This window comes from Brachyistius frenatus, unplaced genomic scaffold (assembly GCF_029030835.1).
Source record: "Brachyistius frenatus isolate BFR_SWC_R1_liver_20210118 unplaced genomic scaffold, ASM2903083v1 Contig_91, whole genome shotgun sequence".
In the NCBI taxonomy this organism is placed as follows: Eukaryota; Metazoa; Chordata; class Actinopteri; family Embiotocidae; genus Brachyistius; species Brachyistius frenatus.
The window spans coordinates 701,409-719,350 of NW_027210690.1; the positions used below are offsets into that span (position 1 = coordinate 701,409).

At 42.8% G+C, this 17,942-nt stretch overlaps 2 protein-coding genes across 2 annotated transcripts; both read left to right on the forward strand.

Annotated features, from left to right (window-relative positions):
* Positions 1-232: 232 nt before the first annotated feature.
* Positions 233-2,069, forward strand: LOC138627761 (cytochrome c oxidase subunit 6B1-like). The gene is made up of 4 exons (XM_069710325.1): positions 233-307; positions 909-1,034; positions 1,691-1,791; positions 1,922-2,069. Exons 2-4 carry the CDS (start codon positions 929-931, stop codon positions 1,973-1,975), a joined length of 261 nt encoding a protein of 86 aa, XP_069566426.1. The 5' UTR covers positions 233-307; positions 909-928; the 3' UTR covers positions 1,976-2,069.
* Positions 2,070-3,562: 1,493 nt separating this feature from the next.
* LOC138627812 (solute carrier family 2, facilitated glucose transporter member 1-like) lies at positions 3,563-17,693 on the forward strand. Its single transcript, XM_069710408.1, has 11 exons — positions 3,563-3,712; positions 3,975-5,016; positions 9,314-9,415; positions 10,292-10,452; positions 12,879-13,119; positions 13,233-13,395; positions 14,153-14,340; positions 15,229-15,333; positions 15,443-15,541; positions 15,681-15,884; positions 15,978-17,693. Exons 2-11 carry the CDS (start codon positions 5,005-5,007, stop codon positions 16,263-16,265), a joined length of 1,563 nt encoding a protein of 520 aa, XP_069566509.1. The 5' UTR covers positions 3,563-3,712; positions 3,975-5,004; the 3' UTR covers positions 16,266-17,693.
* Positions 17,694-17,942: the final 249 nt, after the last annotated feature.

Genomic DNA, 17,942 nt, shown 5'->3' on the forward strand with positions numbered 1-17,942 from the left:
CTATCTATCTATCTATCTATCTATCTATCTATCTATCTATCTATCTATCTATCTATCTATCTATCTATCTATCTATCTATCTATCTATCTATCTATCTATCTATCTATCTATCTATCTATTATCTATCTATCTATCTATCTATCTATCTATCTATCTATCATCTATCTATCTGTAGTTGCACCTCCTCGTTTCGTCCAGCAGGTGGCGGTGCTGTAATTTTAGACATGTATTTTTCCCGGCATGCTTTGCGGAGAGCTCGCAGCCCTTCAGGAGTTGAAGACGTCGGACGAGTTCATCTGTGACAAGGTAAAGGATATTTATTTAAAATGTCCTCTTCATAAGCACGTCGTTAATCAATATTATATACTTTCTTTCTTTTTTTAGCGGTATTCAACCGTCCTTCGTGTGTTTTAACGTGACAAGCCGGCTGAAATAGATGTGAACTAAACGTGACAGCTGAGCAGGCTTAACGCTAACTTACTATATTTATCTGAAGATCAACGTCAGTAATAGAAGCTGGTGACGGTTTGTTTTTGAACCAACGTTGATTCATTAATGCAGTGAAATAAGTCGTGAAATAAACACCGAGTCTTGAGCGCATCACACACATCACGTGAGAACGATGCTGTCGGTGTGTGCCGAACTCCGTTTGGAAAAGCGGTATTTTCTTTGTCTTTCGTCTTTATTTCTAAACACAAACCTTGTGGACCAAAAGTGAACATTTCTGACTAGTCAGTATAATTATTCGGTAAATTCGGCACACAATACAGACACTTGTGGATCAGTGAAACCTGCATAAATCCATATTTGAAGAGCAGTAATTGCTATTCTCTGCGCTGCACTGTGTAGTTTGGATGTCAGCCAAACTGGTTTGTCTTTATGCTGCTGGTCCCTTTGTTTTTTGCAGATCCTCAAGCGGCTGAAAAGATGTCTGACGTGATCGAGGAGAAGCTCAAGAACTACAGGACGGCACCGTTCGACGCCCGCTTCCCCAACACCAACCAGACCCGCAACTGCTTCCAGAACTACCTGGGTAACCATGACAACCCGCTTCACACCCAGCTTCAGGACCGACCGATGTGACCTCCTCATATTGATGAATATTCAGCTCTCGTTCTCTCCCTCACTCGCTTTGCTTTTTTTTTTCTCTCTCTCTCTTCTTAAACTGAAAATAATTCATGTAAAAAAGTGTTTTTATTTTGTTTTCATATATTTTGACGCTTTCTTTTTCAAATTACTGTTATTTTTTTTTTAATTTTTAAATAATATGCTGAGACTACAAACCTTGACAGCAGGTACAAATCCTTTTTCCAAATGAAACGCAAAGAGAAAGAAGCATTTCTGACTAGGTCAGAGGTCAAAGGTCGGTATCATCAACACTGCACCCCTCTATTCGAAATTATATTTCTGTCTCAGACATTTTTCTTGTGTTTTGTCTGTACTTTTTTTTACCAGGAGAATTAAAGTGACATCGTGCACCGTCAACGCTTCCCCTCGCAGATTTTCAAAGTAAAAGTAGCCGCAGATCTTTGTGGATCTGCCGTCACAATTAAACAGAAACTAAACTGGGTTTTTAATAATCGGACTGCAACCTGAAGAATGAAGTTTGCCAACAAATATTTTTTAAGTTTTTAACGTCATAAATTAAGATTAATATCTCTTATTCCGTCTCCGTTTTGTTCTCCGCAGACTTCCACAGATGCAACAAAGCTCTGTCGGCCAAAGACCAGGACACGGCTCCCTGCGAGTGGTACCACAGGGTCTACAAGAGCCTCTGCCCCATCAGCTGGGTGCGTACACCTGAAACTTTATTTCATCGCTTTTTCATTCATTTTGCACGAACTAAAACAAACTATTTATGAATTATGTTATATTCCACTTCTGAATGTCTCCCTCTTGTTTCCGTCCCGTCTCCTCCAGATTCAGAAATGGGACGAGCAGATGGAGGCGGGAAGCTTCCCCGGAAAGATCTGAGTCCCTCGTCCCTCTCCGTTCATCCTCTCGCCGTCTTAATGTGAATTATTCTGGCATTTTCTGCAACAAAATAAATGTTAATCATTTAACTGAAGCCGTTGACTTGTACCCGATTTGTATTTCTCACTTCAACGAGTCAGAAACATCCTGAAAACTCGGTGAGTAGTTTATTTATCGGTCGCGGAGTATGTAAAAGTCTTAACGGGGCTTTTATTTTGAAAAGCAATTTACCACTTAGGAGGGCCGATGGTCTCCACGGTGTTTCTTCAATACGCTCTTATATTAAATATTAATCTGTCCTCTTTTAATAAGAAGGTGGTGAAGGTCGCCTTTATTCACGCTGGCAGCCTGACAAGATGTAAAAACAGGAAATGATGGTGGTCAATGATACTTTAATGTGGAAGTGTGATTTATTGATTGATTGTATTTTGAGTGCCATATGTACAGAGATCAAACTAAAGGGGGGGAAAAAAATCTGCAAAGTAGGTTTGAGTTTCCCACTTTTTGTGGCTAAATACAGCAAAACAATTTAAAAGTTTTGTTTATATATATATATATAAACAAAACTTTTAATTTTACTTTTTATATATGTATATATATATATACATATGATATATATATATGTATAAAAAAAAAAGAAAAGATGGCTCAGATGTGACAAAAAACATGAGGTTGGAAGTTGAGAAAAGCATCTGAAGGTCCAGTTTGTGGATGTTTCATGGAAATATCTTGTTTTTAAAATCTTCTCGTTGACCATAAAACTTGAAAATGAGCCTCTGACAGCAACTCAGCTGTTTCTGTAGAGGAAACCAGGAGGAGTTTGACGTTAACGCCTGCAGCTCCTGTGCATTGCAGAGGTTTTTTCTACACCCAACTGATGCGGAGCAGAAATATACGTTGCGTTCGTTGCATAACGCCTCCCTGACGTGGAGTCAGCTGACCTCAGTTTGTGTCACTGAGTTCATCATGAGACCGACGGAGCTGCAGGAACGAGACACCTGCTTTTTATTCATATTCATTTGTGTTGTTTATTTGCGTTGCAGCTGTAAAAAAAATAAAATAAAATAATAATAATTAAACATCAGGAATGTCTGCAGATTGAGGGCAAAAAGTTATTTTCTACAGCAACCTTTTGAGCCGCATCCCGTGACCCCGTTGCCCTAGTAACGGCCCGCGTTGCATCAGCATCCGCAGCATCAGTCACTCAGCAGCTATACTGTCAAGGTCGCCAGCGTGAGGCATCATGGGAAGGCGAGGAGGACAGCGGGAGGGGAGGGGAGAGGAGGGGGCACGACAATCCCTCCGTCCTCCTCTGCGCATGCGCCCACTCTTTCGTCAACTGAGCTGACCAACTAACCGAATAAAAGAAAAAGGGGGCTGCAACCATAATAGGACATATAGACGACAGTGCGCGCGCATCTCACGAGATGCAGGCGATGATGCACGAGAGTCATGCGATTTTAGTGGCACGTTAAAAAAAACAAAAAAAAACAAGAAAAGAAAAGCGAAGGGGGGGAGGGGTTGGTGTGGGGGAGGGGGGCTACGTCACGGCATCCCAGCAGCTCCTCGTTTTTTCATAGGTTGACGATGGACGTGCAAAAAAAATAAATAATGAAAACAAGTGCGTGCGGTTTACGTGCGGGTCTCCTCGCAGCTCGTGTGTGACAGAGACGGAGGACAAGGAGCGACTCCTGCAGCTCGAGACGGGTCTTCTTTTGTCCGGTGGAGTCGCGACAGGTGAGCGGGTGGATGTTTGGGTGGAGCTGCGTCTCCTCCCGTCTCCTCTTTGACCGACATCAGAAGTAGAAACAGATTATTTCAAAGACTTCTCAGCTCCGGACGTGTCTTATTGAATGGATGTGAGCGTGTTCCGGTGGCGGTCCTCTGATGGGGGGGGGGGGGGGGGGGGGGGGGGGGGCGGTCGTGTCCGACCAGACTCAGCCGACTCGCTACCACGGACAGCGCCTCATAACTGTGGGGTCTGTTCCTTTCCCCGCAGCTGCCAGCGCCGGCGGGCGGTGTCCTACGAAGCTTTTTAACACCACCTGAAGGTGCCGAGCGGCTCTCGGACATCCTCTGAGCTCGGGAAGTGATCCTCAGGACACATTTGTAAGAAGATGGAAGGGGAGGTGAGTGATTTTCAAAATGATGGCAAAACCCTTAACAACAGCTGAGAGGTCGCTTCTTATTTTTATTTTTATTTTTATTTTTATTTTCCTGAGTACTGCACGTGTTTTCTATATGAAGTCCGTGTGGGAGGGATGTGGCTGCAGGACATCTCTGAGTCACCCACGAGCACTGCAGATGTGTTGGGAGGAATATCCTGTATTTATGATGAAGTCCGTGTTCAGAGGCTGAGCCAGGAGATGGAGGTTTTATTTCTGCTGCAACAACGAGAGGCAGAAAAGGACCATTTCATGTTTTTATTTTTTCAGAGGATTATTGTGTTTTGTAGCGATTCTTCAAATAAATAAATAAAGTAAATTCAGACATTTTCAACTCCAAGCGATGACTTTTAATACGCAGAAAATATTTAAGGAAATATTTATGGATGAGAGGAAAAAAAAAAAAAAGAAAAAGGGAGACAGAGAGGCTGCAAACAAACAAACAAACAAACAAACAAACAAATGAACACAGACATTTTAGTTTGGAGCGTGTGGGCGGAGCTTAAGCGAGTCGTGGTGATCAGCTGACACGCTGTAGCTTTTTAAATTTTAAATTTTAAATTTTTACACACGCAAACACCCACAAAAAAATACATCTGAGTTGCCGCAGCGATATCAGGGTGGATTTGTGCGTTTGTGTACGACAGCGTGTGCACACATGCTGTCGTCACGACACCTGTTGCCATAGTAACGGAGCATCTTGCATCTAGCAACAGTCTGCCACACCATTGTAAAAGCGTGTGAAAGGCTTAGTCAGAGAGGGCGGGGTCCTACGAAGCTTTTTAACACCACCTGAAGCTGCCGAGCGGCTCTCGGACATCCTCTGAGCTCGGGAAGTGATCCTCAGGACACATTTGTAAGAAGATGGAAGGGGAGGTGAGTGATTTTCAAAATGATGGCAAAACGTTTAACAACAGCTGAGAGGTCGCTTTTTATTTTTCTGAGTACCGCACGTGTTTTCTATATGAAGTCGCTGTGTGGGAGGGATGTGGGTACGTCTCTGAGTCACCCACTCACACGATTATTGTGTTTTGTAGTGATTCTTCAGACATTTTCAACTCCAAGCGGTGACTTTAATCCGCAGAAAATATTTAAGAGAAAACACAAACATCATCAGTAAATGTCAAGAGTTTGATTTCTGACACTTCTGTACATAAAAAAAAAGAAGCTCTAAATCCACTTCCATGTCTCTGAGCAACAGATGGACGTTCACGCCCCTCTGAGGTCTGAGGACGTCTGGGAAGTACAGGAAAATCATTAAAATAACAAGAAGCGGGAGCAGGAAATGCATCTTATGTGCATTCTGATAGCCAGAAATCACCAGATAAAGGAGCAGATATTGATTTTAGCAAAACTTAGAAATAAAAAAAACAACAACCCGTGATTCAGGAACGATGTGGAGAAAATAAATCCAAGAAACATTCATGGAAAATAAACATTTGACTCCAAAATAAGGAAAAATATCCTAAAATCTGCAAAAAAAAAATAATTAATTTTTTTTTTTTTTTTTTTTTTTATTGCTTTAGCTGAACTTCCTTTTTGACACAAAAACCAGCTGGAAAAAAAGAGTAAATTTGCTCTAAAACTGATCTAAATTCTCCAGTTTGAGTCTGTTGACCGACCAGAGGAACATCAGAAACTAAACTCAGACTTGTTTACGTGACACAAACATGATTAAATCCATCGTCGATTCGACCTGAGAGTCCGTGTCTCGCTGTTAGCAACACAAATATTTATGACGACGTGTGTGTGTGTGTGTGTGTGTGTGTGTGTGTGTGTGTGTGTGTGTGTGTGTGTGTGTGTGTGTGTGTGAGAGTGTCCCGTCGTCCTCCTTCTGCTCCGTCCCGCTCTGACCTCTCGTGCCAGATATTATTTTTCAATAAAAAAAAAATACAAAAACGCGAAACAACCCTGAAACAGCTGTCAATCAAAAGTTTCAGCTGATCTCGGATGTAGGTGTGTGTGTGTGTGTGTGTGTGTGTGTGTGTGTGTGTGTGTGTGTGTGTGTGTGTGTGTGTGTGTGTGTGTGTGTGTGTGTGTGTGTGTGTGTGTGCTGCCGTGCATTAGCAGGAGTGTTCATTTACTTTGAGACCTTTTTGTGCAGAGCGCTGCCCTCTGCTCACTTTCTAGCCTGTGTCAATAAAGCTGTCGCCTCCAGGCTGTTGCCGTGGAGACGGGAGGGAAGGATGTTGGGGGAGGAGGGGGAGATATGGACACTCCTTGAAAATGGTTGAAAAAAAAAAAAAAAAGGGAGACAGAGAGGCTGCAAACAAACGAACAAACGAACGAACAAACGCAGACATTTTGGTTTGGAGCGTGTGGGCGGAGCTTAAGCGGGTCGCGGTGATCAGCTGACACGCTGTAGCTTTTTTTTTTTTTAAATTGTTCATTTTTACACATGCAAACACCCGCAAAAAACTAAATCTGAGTTGCTGCAGCGGTATCAGGGTGGATTTGTGCGGACAGCGTGTTCACATGTTGTCGTTTCGACACCTGTTGCCGTAGTAACATCATCTGCATGCAGCAACAGGCTGCTACGCCATCGTAAAAGTGTGCGAAACGCTTAGTCAAAGAGTTAAAACACTGAAAATGACGTTGTGTTCTTCAGGTTTTAATCGTGTTTTCCCGTCGCTTCTTTAAATCTGTTAGAAATATTTGCAGCAATGAGAAATGAAATCCAGCTCGATGATCCGAAAGTGTTCTGACTTCAGAAATGTGATATTAAGAAGGATTTCCGTTTTTTTTTTTTTTTTTAGAAGAACGAGATTTGTCGTTTGCACTTCACAGATTCGAGGATCGTAAACATCGAATCTGTAGCCGGAGATCAGCTGATCCGAGATCTGACCTTGTTATTGATCCCTCATCGACAGTTTGGGTGGAGTCATGTGACCCGAAAATTTCTACTGAGTCACTGTGACTTGACCAAAAAAACAAAAAAACAACAGAGAGACGAATGCAGTCGGTGAAGGAGAGAGAGAGAGAGAGAGAGAGAGAGAGAGAGAGAGAGAGTGTGTGTGTGTGTGTGTGTGTGTGTGTGTGTGTGTGTGTGTGTGTGTGTGTGTGTGTGTGTGTGTGTGTGTGTGTGTGTGTGATTGGGGAGAGTTTCATTTTGCTCTTCCTACCACGCTTGAAGCTTTTTTTTTTCTCTCTCCACGTCTCGTTTAATTAATTTTTAAAGCGATGACGATGACGATGACAGACAGGTGACGAAGGCTCAGTGTGTTTGTGTTTCCATGTCGTCATTTTTATTGCAGCTGAAACTTTTCATACTTAAGAAAATGAACCCGCGTAAAATTCCGAGGATTTTATTTTGAAGGAACTCTTCCTGAAACCCATCCTTCAAATTAAAGGCGCAGTCCACTTAATTTTAGAGATGGAGCTCAGAAGACCGTTAAATTCAACGTGAGCATGCAGCATTGTTTTGGTTTTTTCACTTTTTAAAGTGTTTAAGTTTTATAATGTAAAAAAAAAAATAACTTTACTGCACAGACAGACTTTTGTAAATGATAAAATCACAACATGGTCTCAAAAACACTTTACAAAAAACAAACAACACAGCGAGGACATAAAATGACAAAAGATCACGTTAAAAACATTCATGTTTCAAAAGAAAAAAAAAGTTCAGGTTCATTATTCGAATTTATGGAGATTTTATCAAATATTTTGAACAGAAAATAAAAGAAATTACAACAAAACCTGCAGCTGAAAACACTTTTAATGAACTGATATGTTTCTTTTATTTCCTTTTTTGTGGTGACAAAAGCTGTATTAGTCAGGTCAAATGAAACAACATGAAATAAAATAAAGACGATTCTGCCTTCATCCAAGGTCCACTTACTGTTTCTCCTCTCCTCCGATTGGTTCCCGCTCACACACCTCCCACAGAAGTGCATCCTGGGTAGGTGCGGCGTTTGCTAATATCACCTGACCTCGCACTGATATTGTCGCGCGTCCAAGGTCGGAGGATCACCTGAGGCCCGGCCGCGTCTCAATACTGTGTCCGATGTACTCGTGTGACCGGCGCTTCTGCTCCGTCAGCACCGGGTCTCTCTGTCGGACGCCGACTCAGCAGAAACAAAGACGCGGAGGCCGAATTTTCCGGCCCGGTTCGGTTATTCAGTTAAAACATCAGTAAAACAGCTGTTTAATGTAGTTTATTTTTCTGATTGAAGCCATGACAACACTAATCTTCAGCTCAATCCGCCAGCTGTTCAAACTGAGGCCCGCGGGCTCCATACGGCCCGTTTGGAAATCTTTCGAAGGCCTCCAAAAAGATGCCCGTCTGGATTGTGTTTCCTAAATATCTGCTCTGACTTGTTCTGACGGCATCACAACTGAAACTGAAACCATCAAAGGGAGCATTAGTTTATTCAGTGTACTAATATATTTATCAGTATTAAGAGTTAAGTCGTCTCTGCAGCCCTCCAGTCCACTTTTAAAATGGATTTATAGGGCGCAGCTCTGAAGGAAGTACGACTGCCGACTCGTCGATATCCCGTCTTGTTTATTTCAGGCCCGCCAACGTCGGCATTTTTCAGTTTTATCATCAGCAAAGAGAAATGAAGTGAACGGAAACAACTGAAAGGAAACAGAATGGGGCTTTTATTTCTAATTAGAAATACAAACAAAGAAATATAAAAGCAAGCAGCGGCTCCGGTCACGGATAAACACATTTTGGAAAATGTTAAAAGTTCATCGAGCTCCTCCAGATTTCCCATGAAGCTCCACGGGAAGCCGGACGGCTCCTTTTATTTCACCCTGATGTTATTAAGGAGCCGAATCGCCGTGGTTACGGGGCCCCGGCTCTGCTGCGGGATTCAATTACATCTGCAGTTAGCTGATTGTCCTCAGGGAGGACAAACTAAGACATGAAAACAGTCGAGACCAGAAATATATATTTACTAAATAATATTTATGACTTTTAGTTTGTGGAAAATGGTAAAAAAAAAAAAAGAAGAAGAAAAATAGCAGTGAGAGCTGTGAAGTATGAACGTGGTGATTTTATTGTGTGTGTGTGTGTGTGTGTGTGTGTGTGTGTGTGTGTGTGTCATTGCGTCATAGTTTTATTGCATCTGTCTGTCTGCTGCAGTCATTTTAAATCCCATTATGAGCTCTGATTTCCTCTCTCTTCCTCCTCCTCTTCGTCCTCCTCTTCCTCCTCCTCCTCCTCCAGGAAAAGCAGGTGACAGGTTACCTCCTGTTCTCCTTGTGCACCGCCGTCATCGGGTCTCTCCAGTTTGGTTACAACACGGGCGTCATCAACGCTCCGGAGCAGGTCGGTGAAAATCAACCAAACATCTGAACGTCACATCTGATTTTAATTTGGTGATTTCTATGAAGACCGTTTTTACATTCAGGCAGATACGACACAGGTGGATTTAAACGTCAGCAATATTTCACTCGACTCAACAGAAGCTCTGCTGACCCGTTTTTTCGGGGGCTCAAAAAGAAGCCTTTCAAAATAAAAGTCTCTTTGTCAACAAAAGTCAATGAAACCTTTCGTTTCTCAATCAAAACGAACTACACGCACATTGAACAGAATTCTCTTTTAAAAAAGGAAGTAACGGGGATCATGGGAGATGTGGTCAATTTGTTGGATCAGTTTTGTACCTCCAGCTGTTTGGTTTTTTTAAGTTTGCAAAATTTAAGATAAGACCTTAAGTATTTCTGTGATTTGCAGCTTGTTTATTACGTACGACTCTTTTTCTTTATTACGCTATCGTTTGAAAAAAAAACTCTTGCAATTTTTACCGCAAAAAACTAATTTAAAACTCAGTAAAATTGCATCGTAATGAAGCATTTTTGATCCCAACAATCACAAAAAAAAAATTAAATCCTCAAACTCCTGGAGGGACTGATGACGACCACTAAATCTGCTAAATGTGGATTAGCCTAGCTTAGCATAAAAACTTTTCTTTTTTTTAAAGCTCACTAATTAAAGCTGTATGTCACATGTTTAATTAAGAAAAAGAGTACGTTTGTGAGTGCAGAAGTGAAGTTTATACTAAGGCCAAAAGCGATGCTAGCTGTTTCCCCTCGCTTTCAGTCTTTATGCTAAGCTAAGCTAATCACAACAAAAAAAAACAAATTCCCTTAAAGCGCCCTCGACGGTTCGGTAAATTATCCCGGGATTTATTTCATCTCTCCTCAGAAACTGCGATCTTTCTTCAACGACACCTGGATGGAGCGCTACGGCGAGCCAATCAGCCCGGGCGTCTGCACCGTCGTGTGGAGCGTCGCCGTGGCGATCTTCAGCGTGGGCGGCATGGTGGGCTCCTTCAGCGTGGGCGTCATGGCGAACAGATTCGGGAGGTACGGATCGTCTTTTTGTTTTGATAATATTAATTCTGTGGGTTTTTTTTTTTAGTTTTTCCATCGCAGGGTATGTTGTTGTTTTTGTTGTTTTTGTTGTGTTTATTCCCCAAACCGCCTCCAGTCGTTACCGTTAATGGATTTCATGAAGCGAGTCCGTCCTTTGTTTTCTCCTTTCGACATCAAAACACACTCTATTTCCCTTCTGTGGTCAGATCTTTTTAAGTGCTTAAATCTATTTTCCAAAACACAATTAGAGACATTTAGAGCACAGCAGAAATACATCTGGCTTTTATTTATATATATAAATAGTTTATATTTATATATATATACAGTGGGTACGGAAAGTATTCAGACCCCTTTAAATGTTTCACTCTTTGTTTCATTGCAGCCATTTGCTAAAATCAAAAAAGTTCATTGTATTTCTCATTAATGTACACTCAGCACCCCATGTTGACAGAAAAAAACAGAAATGTAGAAATTTGTGCAAATTTATTAAAAAAGAAAACCTGAAATATCACATGGTCATAAGTATTCAGACCCTTTGCTCAGTATTGAGTAGAAGCACCCTTTTGAGCTCGTACAGCCATGAGTCTTCTTGGGAATGATGCAACAAGCTTTTCACACCTGGATTTGGGGATCCTCTGCCATTCTTCCTTGCAGATCCTCTCCAGGTCCGTCAGGTTGGATGGTGAACGTTGGTGGACAGCCATTTTCAGGTCTCTCCAGAGATGCTCCATTGGGTTTAGGTCAGGGCTCTGGCTGGGCCAGTCAAGAATGGTCACAGAGTTGTTCCGAAGCCACTCCTTTGTTATTTTAGCTGTGTGCTTAGGGTCATTGTCTTGTTGGAAGGTGAACCTTCGGCCCAGTCTGAGGTCCAGAGCACTCTGGAAGAGGTTTTCTTCCAGGATATCTCTGTACTCGGCCGCATTCATCTTTCCTTCAATTGCAACCAGTCGTCCTGTCCCTGCAGCTGAAAAACACCCCCATAGCATGATGCTGCCACCACCATGTTTCACTGTTGGGATTGTATTGGGCAGGTGATGAGCAGTGCCTGGTTTTCTCCACACATACCGCTTAGAATTAACACCAACAAGTTCAATCTTGGTCTCATCAGACCAGAGAATCTTATTTCTCATAGTCTGGGAGTCCTTCATGTGTTTTTTGTCAAACTCTATGCGGGCTTTCATACGTCTTGCACTGAGGAGAGGCTTCCGTCGGGCCACTCTGCCATAAAGCCCCGACTGGTGGAGGGCTGCAGTGATAGTTGACTTTGTGGAACTTTCTCCCATCTGCCTACTGCATCTCTGGAGCTCAGCCACAGTGATCTTTGGGTTCTTCTTTACCTCTCTCACCAAGGCTCTTCTCTCACGATGGCTCAGTTTGGCTGGACGGCCAGGTCTAGGAAGAGTTCTGGTCGTCCCAAACTTCTTCCATTTAAGGATTATGGAGGACACTGTGCTCTTAGGAACCTTGAGTGCTGCAGAAATTATTTTGTAACCTTGGCCAGATCTGTGCCTTGCCACAACTCTGTCTCTGAGCTCCTTGGACAGTTCCTTCGACCTCATGATTCTCATTTGCTCTGACATGCACTGTGAGCTGTAAGGTCTTATATAGACAGGTGTGTGCCTTTCCTAATCAAGTCCAATCAGTTTAATTAAACACAGCTGGACTCCAATGAAGGAGTAGAACCATCTCAAGGAGGATCAGAAGAAATGGACAGCATGTGAGTTAAATATGAGTGTCACAGCAAAGGGTCTGAATACTTATGACCATGTGATATTTCAGTTTTTCTTTTTTAATAAATTTGCACAAATTTCTACATTTCTGTTTTTTTCTGTCAAGATGGGGTGCTGAGTGTACATTAATGAGAAATAAAATGAACTTTTTTGATTTTAGCAAATGGCTGCAATGAAACAAAGAGTGAAAAATTTAAAGGGGTCTGAATACTTTCCGTACCCACTGTATATTTATATGTATAATAATAATAATAAGTTTAATTACATGCAATGCCTTAGCATGTGTGAATATCAGGTAAAAATGTCTCTTTTTCACATTAAAAATAAAAACATAAAAAGTCTTTAAATAAAGTAAAAAAAAAAAATTAATAAAAAAAGAAGCTACTCTGCTTCTTTCCAAAAGTTTTTTTTTCCACATTTTTGTTTGCGTCAGACTAAAAAACAACAAAATATATTCAGTTTTAATCTAGTTTGAAGACACATTTTTGAAAGCTAGGCTCATGTTTGCTCTCCTTATGCTAAGCTAGGCTAATCACCTGCCGCCTCCGGCTCCATGTTGAGTCCACTCGAGTCTGGAGTAGAAGTATGACTCTAAACCGTGAAGGCGGCACAAACATCTGTCAACATCTGGAACGAACCAGTAGCTGTGGAAGGACTGAACGAGTCTCCCTCCTCCTTCCTCCCCAGGCGGCGCTCCATGGTCCTGGTCAACTGTCTGGCGTTGATCGGCGGCCTCCTCATGGGCTTCTCCACCATTTGCTCCTCCTACGAGATGGTGATCGCCGGCCGCCTGGTCATCGGCCTGTTCTGCGGCCTCTTCACCGGCCTGACGCCCATGTACGTGGGCGAGGTGTCGCCGACGCCGCTCCGGGGCGCCTTCGGCACGCTGCACCAGCTCGGCGTGGTCGTGGGCATCCTGATCGCTCAGGTCGGCGGCGACACGAACTTCACCGTCGATCTGCCGCCGAGGACTCGACTCTAACGGTCGTGTGTGTGTGTGTGTGTGTGTGTGTGTGTGTGGTTTTTTCTTCTCTGTTGTAGATCTTCGGTCTGGAGGCCCTGCTGGGCTCCCAGAAGATGTGGCCCCTGCTGCTCGCCCTCACCGTGGTGCCCGCCGTGCTGCAGTGCATCCTGCTGCCCTTCTGCCCCGAGAGCCCCCGATTCCTGCTCATCAACCTGAAGCAGGAGGAGCAGGCTCGCCAAGGTGCACACCGACACCACGCACATACCGGGATCTCCTTTTTCACAATCAAATATTTGCAATTTTCTCTCTGAAAAAGTTGCTCCGGTTTAAGCGGATTCAATCGTTCGTTATTCAATGAACGTATCGACTTCATGAACGACTTTAAGAAGTGTAAAACGCGTGTCGATGAGCTGGAACGAAGTTGGCTGACAAAAAACTACATTTGTGATGAATTTTCCATTCTGCCTCAGCAGCACTCTTTTTTACAGCTAAACTGTGAATTTGTATCTTCATTATAATAAACATAATTATTGTTTTACTAAAAAATGACTTAAAATGTCATAAAAATGAGGTCCTTTGACCATAAATAAGAAAAACTAAAAGTGTAACGTTAACGTATGAAATGTGAAGTAAATATTGTCCTCCAGCGAACTCGTAAAGTAAAAATGTGAAACCAAAAAAAGATCGTGCTCTCTAATTGGAAGAGCAGTGATTTTTTTTCTCCCCCGTACAGTGACAGACACTCGGAGGTGAGACGAAAGTCCTCGAGGCGACAGAAGGTTTTGGCGTCTGTTCGGTGTCGACTCCGAGGCTCTGACCCACTTTCTCTTTTTGCAGCACAAACAAAACGCAAACAAAACACAAACAGCAGGTTCTCTGAACCGGTGCGGCGACGGACGAGGAAAAAAAAAACCGCCGTCCTCGTCACTTTTTTTGTTCACTTTTTTTTTTTTTTTTTCTCGCCGAAGATAACTCTGTCCTCTCGATCCGTCCACAGCGCTGGTGCGTCTGCGCGGCACCGAGGACGTGATCAAAGACATGCAGGAGATGAAGGAGGAGAGCGCCAAGATGGCCATGGAGAAGAAGGTGACCATCGCCGAGCTCTTCCGCTCGCCGGTGTACCGCCAGCCGCTGCTCATCGCCGTCATGCTGCAGCTCTCACAGCAGCTGTCGGGCATCAACGCTGTGAGTCAGCAGCACACACACACACACACACACACACACACACACACACACACACACACACACACACACACACACACACACACACACACACACACACGTTTATCATTAGTTGTTACTATGGAACCCGTGAGTGGTTGCCTTGACGACAGACCCTCACCCTGTGGCCTGCATTAAAAAAACACGTTATACAATCAACTTAGTGTCCACACGTCAAACAAAATCATCAGTCTTCAAATCTCTATTGAAAACATTTATTCTCACCGATTTCTCCAGATTAGATCATCATTTTAAAATCATCATTTTTTTGTTTATTTTTAATTCAAATTTTTTATTACAATTATATTTATTAATTCATTAAATTAATCAAAATAAACGTGATTTGGATTTTTTTTAATTATTTTAATTTTAGTTCATTTCTGAATTTATTAATTTCACTCACATCTCCAGATTAGGCCTCATTTTAATTTTAATTTTGAGTTTATTTCAATTTTTGTTTTCATTTTAATTATTGATAGATAAAATCAATTAAAATTTTCAAATTAAATGTTATTTTACTTTTATTCAAATTTCTTGTTTTAATTTCAAATTAAAATTTAAATGTTTGTTTATTTATTCATGTTTGATTTAAATTTTAATTTAAACTTTTAATTGTGTACGTATTAATATATTGTTATTCGTGTGTGTTGCTTTGTTTTAAAATTGTTCTTAACTTCTTTAGTTTCGTTTCATTTGTTTCAGGTCTGTTTGATTTGTGTTCATATTTCGTGTTTCATGCATCATTTTGGTCGACTTCTGTTCTTCATAAATAAACTGACTTGATTATTATAAAACATAACATTAGACACCCTCCTTCCTCCTCCTCCTCCTCCTCCTCCTACTCCTCCTCAGGTCTTCTACTACTCTACCGGGATCTTCGCCTCGGCAGGCGTGAAGAAGCCCATCTTCGCCACCATCGGTGCCGGAATCGTCAACACCATCTTCACCGTCGTTTCTGTGAGTGTTTGTGTTTGTGTTTGTGTTTGTGTTTGTGTTTGTGTTTGTGTTTGTGTTTGTGTTTCACCCCCCTCACCCCCTCACCCCCTCCCGTCTCTGTCTCCACCAGCTCTTCCTGGTGGAGAAGGCGGGACGAAGGACTCTCCACCTGCTGGGGCTCAGCGGGATGGCGGTCAGCGCTCTGTTGATGACCATCTGCCTGCTGCTGGTGAGTTCACCTGGTTTGTAGTTCATCTGGTTGGAGAAAGAAAAATACTCACAGATTTTCGTATTAATTATCAGATAATCAATAAATTTAAATCTTTTTTCCGTCAATCACTGAATACGTGTCCTCCGTTCCTGAGCAGAAGCACATCCCCGCCATGAGCTACATGGCCATCTTTGCCGTCATGCTCTTCGTGGCGATGTTCGAGATGGGCCCCGGTCCGATCCCGTGGTTCATCGTGGCCGAGCTCTTCTCCCAGGGGCCCCGCCCGGCGGCCATGGCCGTGGCCGGCTGCTGCAATTGGACGGCCAACTTCCTGGTTGGAATGAGCTTCCCCAAACTAGTGGTAAGGGGGCGGGGACGGCGGGGACGTTTTGTTTTTGTGGACTTTTACCGCTTTTATTTCGTTCGTTTTCATCGTCTAATCTCCTGTCCTCAGGAATGGTGCGGCCCTTGGGTCTTCCTCATCTTCAGCTCCTTCCTCGTCCTCTTCTTCTTCTTCACCTACATCAAAGTCCCGGAGACGAGGGGCAAGACCTTCGACGAGATCGCCCGCTGCTTCAGCAGCACCCTGCCTCCCGCCTCCTCCCCCTCGCTGTCCGGCGAGAACCCTCTGGCCAGCGCCAGCACCGCCGTGAAGATCCCGGCCTCGCCCGTGAAGGAGAAGGTCCCGCTGGTGGAGACCACGCCCCTCAAAGATAAACAGGGCGGCACGGGAAATAAATAGAGGTGTAGGTGTTGTTTTAAAGGTTATAAATGAAGGAAAATCTCAAAAAACAAAACGATTTTATTTAATAGCAGACCGACAAACGTGTCATCGACTTCTAGGGTTTGACCTTTGACCTGCTTTCATGGATTTCTTCTTTTTCTGCGACATTTCCTGCAGCTCCTTCTTCCCTCCGTAGGAATTCAGCTGCTACTCGTTAGAAGAGCGAGTCGTTTTCAGCACGGCTGTGAGTGTGTGTGTGTGTGTGTGTGTGTGTGTGTGTGTGTGTGTGTGTGTGTGTGTGTGTGTGTGTGTGTGTGTGTGTGTGTGTGTGTGTGTGTGTGTGTGTGTGTGTGTGAGGGTCCAGGTGAGCTGGTCGGGAAGCAGCGTGTGTGATTGTTTTCTTTGAATTCACACATTCCTGATATTAGAGTCCGTAGTGGATATCGTAGTGCAATATGAGCGTAGCTGTAGATTATATTTTATTCAAAATCACACGTCTGATGTTAATATTTTTGCTTTTTAAGCTTCTTCCTTCAGCTGTTCGTTACGAGCTGACAGACCAAATCCTAAATGACGGCAAAAAAGGGGTGAAATAGACACGCCCATCGACTACAGACCAAAAACGTGAGATATCGATGCTTTGGGCGTGTAACTGTAATCCTATACAGCCCAAAGCGTGTCTATCTCACGTTTTGCTGTAGCGTGCATGCGTGTCTATTTCACGCTTTGCTGGACGGACCGGGGAGCTTTTTAGCGATGCCAAAGTGCTTCTGGTTGTTCAATTTAAGGTGTGGAGTTAACAGCAGAATTTATTTTAATATAAAAAAGACAGTTACTGTAGTTAAAGATGTAATCCACGAGTTTATCTTTACGTATTTGGAGTTTGGCGCCACCCCTGGTGATACCTGCTCATCGCGAATTTATTCACAAACAAACAAAGTTTCACGTTCACCAGATAATTTAGTTTGTATGACGATATATTGATAATTAAATGTGGGTTTCTTGTGGATTTGTTGCTTTCCTGGAGGATATTTTGTGGAGTAACAACCGGCCTGTTTTCCACATGTACATTAAAGTAGGATAACGTGCAATGTATATTTTTTTGCTAAAGGGAAAATCATTATCATTATAGTATTTATTACCATAGAAATACATTTTTTGTACAAAGTATATCGTTATAAAAGCCACTTTAGAATTGTAGTGCTTTCCCGATGGGTAAGACGGTGCAGCTCAGAGTTAAAGATGAACTCTTTTATTAAATATGCACTTTGGTAAACATACAATTAGCAGTCAGCATTAGAGCCACAAACAGCGCTTAAACAACCGCGAGCAGACTGCTCATCACCTACAGTGTATTTACCTGAGCGATATATCTGGCAAAGCTGATTTTAGAGTAGATAAGAGACGTAATAAAAATGTGCAATCAATGTAGAAACGTACAGCCTAAACACTGCAGGAGCTGATCATGGGCAGAGGCAACTAAAGGGGGAAAGTGCTAATACTGTACAAACGGCGGGTAAATGAAGACGCGACCGTCTCCGGTGGTTCGGTATCTGGAGGCAGCGGCTCTCAATGCTCTGATTGGTTGGTTGATTTGTGGGCAAAGTTTAAAAGCTCTTCTGTCTATTTGTTATTGGTTGGTTTTTCTTTGTCTCTTGACAAAGAGTGTACACTGACCGAGTGTACACTGTACAC

Excerpts from the sequence above, each read along its gene's own strand:
- LOC138627761 (XM_069710325.1), top strand. The coding sequence starts at position 929 with ATGTCTGACGTGATCGAGGAGAAGCTCAAGAACTACAGGACGGCACCG. Across the intron at positions 1,035-1,690 it reads CTGCTTCCAGAACTACCTGG|ACTTCCACAGATGCAACAAA; the intron begins GTAACCATGACA and ends TGTTCTCCGCAG. Across the intron at positions 1,792-1,921 it reads GCCTCTGCCCCATCAGCTGG|ATTCAGAAATGGGACGAGCA; the intron begins GTGCGTACACCT and ends CGTCTCCTCCAG.
- LOC138627812 (XM_069710408.1), top strand. Across the intron at positions 13,120-13,232 it reads TGGGCATCCTGATCGCTCAG|ATCTTCGGTCTGGAGGCCCT; the intron begins GTCGGCGGCGAC and ends TCTCTGTTGTAG. Across the intron at positions 15,334-15,442 it reads CCATCTTCACCGTCGTTTCT|CTCTTCCTGGTGGAGAAGGC; the intron begins GTGAGTGTTTGT and ends TGTCTCCACCAG.